The sequence below is a fragment of the Apium graveolens genome, unplaced genomic scaffold, assembly GCF_009905375.1.
Source record: "Apium graveolens cultivar Ventura unplaced genomic scaffold, ASM990537v1 ctg2690, whole genome shotgun sequence".
Classification (NCBI taxonomy): Eukaryota; Viridiplantae; Streptophyta; class Magnoliopsida; order Apiales; family Apiaceae; genus Apium; species Apium graveolens.
The window spans coordinates 106,990-109,428 of NW_027417768.1; the positions used below are offsets into that span (position 1 = coordinate 106,990).

Sequence of the window (2,439 nt, forward strand, 5' to 3'; positions counted from 1 at the left end):
AGAAATTGGTGAGTGGACCCGTTTTAGTCATCACCCCGAGGTTGTAGTGGCTCATCAACCAGACTTAGTGGATGACACAGGCTATATGCAGTGGTACTCAGGCATTGCATGGATGCGTGTTGGGAAGCTACACTCAGTGCCAGAGCCACAATACAACACCCGGGAGTTGTTTAACAACTCACATGCATTTGACCTTGTAAGTTTGTTATAATTATTTTCCCCTGTACTCCCATATTTTTTATAATTATTTCCTTCTTTGCATTATAGTAGCATCTGATTATATGCCACAAATGTCTTTGCAGATACAGAAGGGGTTGGAATGTCTGCAAGCTATGGATAACAGCATTCCCCCTGAGTATGAGCAAGAGTTTGAGAGGATTGCCCCTATGTTTATGGAGCTGTACTGTCAATTCATGCAGGATGTTAGAGGTCCAACATATAAGGCTCCATTATTCCAGCATGTTCAGCTATCTCCCGAGGTGATGAGGCCTCCAGTTGGAGGGATTTGAGAGACCGATGGCATTGACATGACACAGCCGTCTCAGCAGGTGTCACAGGCCCCTACATAGGCATCTGTATTTGCATCAGTATCGTCTTCTTCGAGGGCTGAGAAGATGGATGTCCACTGCCCTGTGGAAGAGAAATGAGAGATAAATATGTGGCTAAAGTGGGAGAGGATGGAGGCTATTAGGAGGGATTGGGGATGGGGAGCTTTCCCCGTGAGTGCTCCTATTAAACATGATCTTATGCGGACCTTAGACATAAATATTTTGCATAGTTTGCAACCCGAAGGATGGCTAGATGATATGATCATATATGCTTACATGGTATAATCTTTAACCTTATTTCATTTATGTTGTTCTATTTATTTCTTTTTGAATTTTTACATTTTACAATTATTGTATTATTACATGTTTCTTGCAGTGGTTGTTGTGTGATCGTGAAGAAGCCATAGCTGCAGCGGGGGTGTATCCGAGGATGCCTTCATACTACTTCATGGATCCACTTTTTATGGAGTTGGAAAAGAAAGTGGACTACGAAAAACCCTATTCTGCGAAGGCCATGCATTTCTTTCTTACTTGGGCGAGTTGTGGGTAGGTCCACCAATTAACCAGGTTGACTACATATTTGTTCCCGTGAACGTGAATAAGAATCATTGGATTCTCATGGTATTTTCTGTGAAGGAATGGGGCGTGATGGTACTTGATCCGATGAACTACAAAGCTAAATATCCTGAGAAGAAAAGTGTGTGGTAATAGTTCCTTCATCACAATGGATATCGTAATTTTATAATCTTTACTTACTAATTTCGAGAAATGATGTTGTTTTATGTTGTGTGTTAGGTTGGAGTTATTAGAAATATGCTTCGTTATGTTGGCAAGAATCGAAATTTCCAAGAACAAGATCCTTTATTTCATGTTTGGGATGCAATGCCTAAACAAGATAACTATTCGGACTGCGGTGTGTACATGTGCAAATATATGGACTACACCTTGCAAGGATATGACCTCGTTAAAGTGCGTTGGGATACCGTGGGCGTGCAGATCTTTCGCTATAGGATTTCCAAGGAGCTTCAAAAAGGGATGGCTAAACCCATACCAACGCATCGCATGAGGTAAAGGATGGAGAGGGTAGCCGAAAAGAGTATCAGTTAGGTCATTCGTCTAGTTATGTAGTTTAGTTAAACTTGTGTAGTTTAGTTGATCTTGTGTAGTTTAGTTGAACTTGTTTCCTTACATTCGAACATCCTCACGTACCTTTTATTTGGTTTAATTACAAGTGACACTTGTTTCGTTTATATCGGTCGTTTATCGACCGTGTCCCTTTCCCGTCCCCTTTTTAGCTTTTTTGTTGCTTTTCTTTATTGATTTGTATAAATAATGCCCCCTTCAACTTGTGTGCAAATTTTAAAGGGTTTGGAGAACCTTCAAATTTTTAGATTTTGAAAAATTTGGGTGATTTGGGCCATATTTGGAGGGGTGCCTAATTTCGACATTTTTTTTGAATTTTTACAGGCTTTGATGTTGTTATACTGTTCATAAGATGTTGGATTGTTGTTGGTATCATTTGAAACATGTGGGAATGTGCCATTACAAATGGAACATTTCAAAAAAAATGTAATCTATCTTCCGCGGAAAATAAGCGCAGAAGGGTTAATGCCTTCCGCGGTTATTTTACGCGGAAAGGACAGAAAGATTTCGAAAAAATTAACCTTTTTTTTGAAATCTGTAAAAAAAGATGTGTTTCAACTCTATGAACTGCATTATGGAATAAAATATTAATTAGAACCTCGTTGATTATGACTTTCAAAATTTAAGCATTACTTTACTATAATGATGAGCATATGGTAATTTTGCCAACTTTGCATGTAAATTTCCATGTATGACAAGCATAAATATTACAAAATAAATATGCATTCCACTTCATATCACAGGGAAT

At 38.7% G+C, this 2,439-nt stretch overlaps 1 protein-coding gene across 1 annotated transcript; it reads left to right on the forward strand.

The window, feature by feature from the left end:
* The first annotated feature begins 656 nt into the window (after positions 1-656).
* On the forward strand, positions 657-2,022 carry LOC141700674 (ubiquitin-like-specific protease ESD4). Its single transcript, XM_074504383.1, has 5 exons — positions 657-827; positions 925-1,083; positions 1,185-1,247; positions 1,344-1,615; positions 2,016-2,022. The coding sequence occupies exons 1-5, from the start codon at positions 657-659 to the stop codon at positions 2,020-2,022; spliced, it is 672 nt and encodes a 223-aa protein (XP_074360484.1).
* The last annotated feature ends 417 nt before the right edge of the window (positions 2,023-2,439 follow it).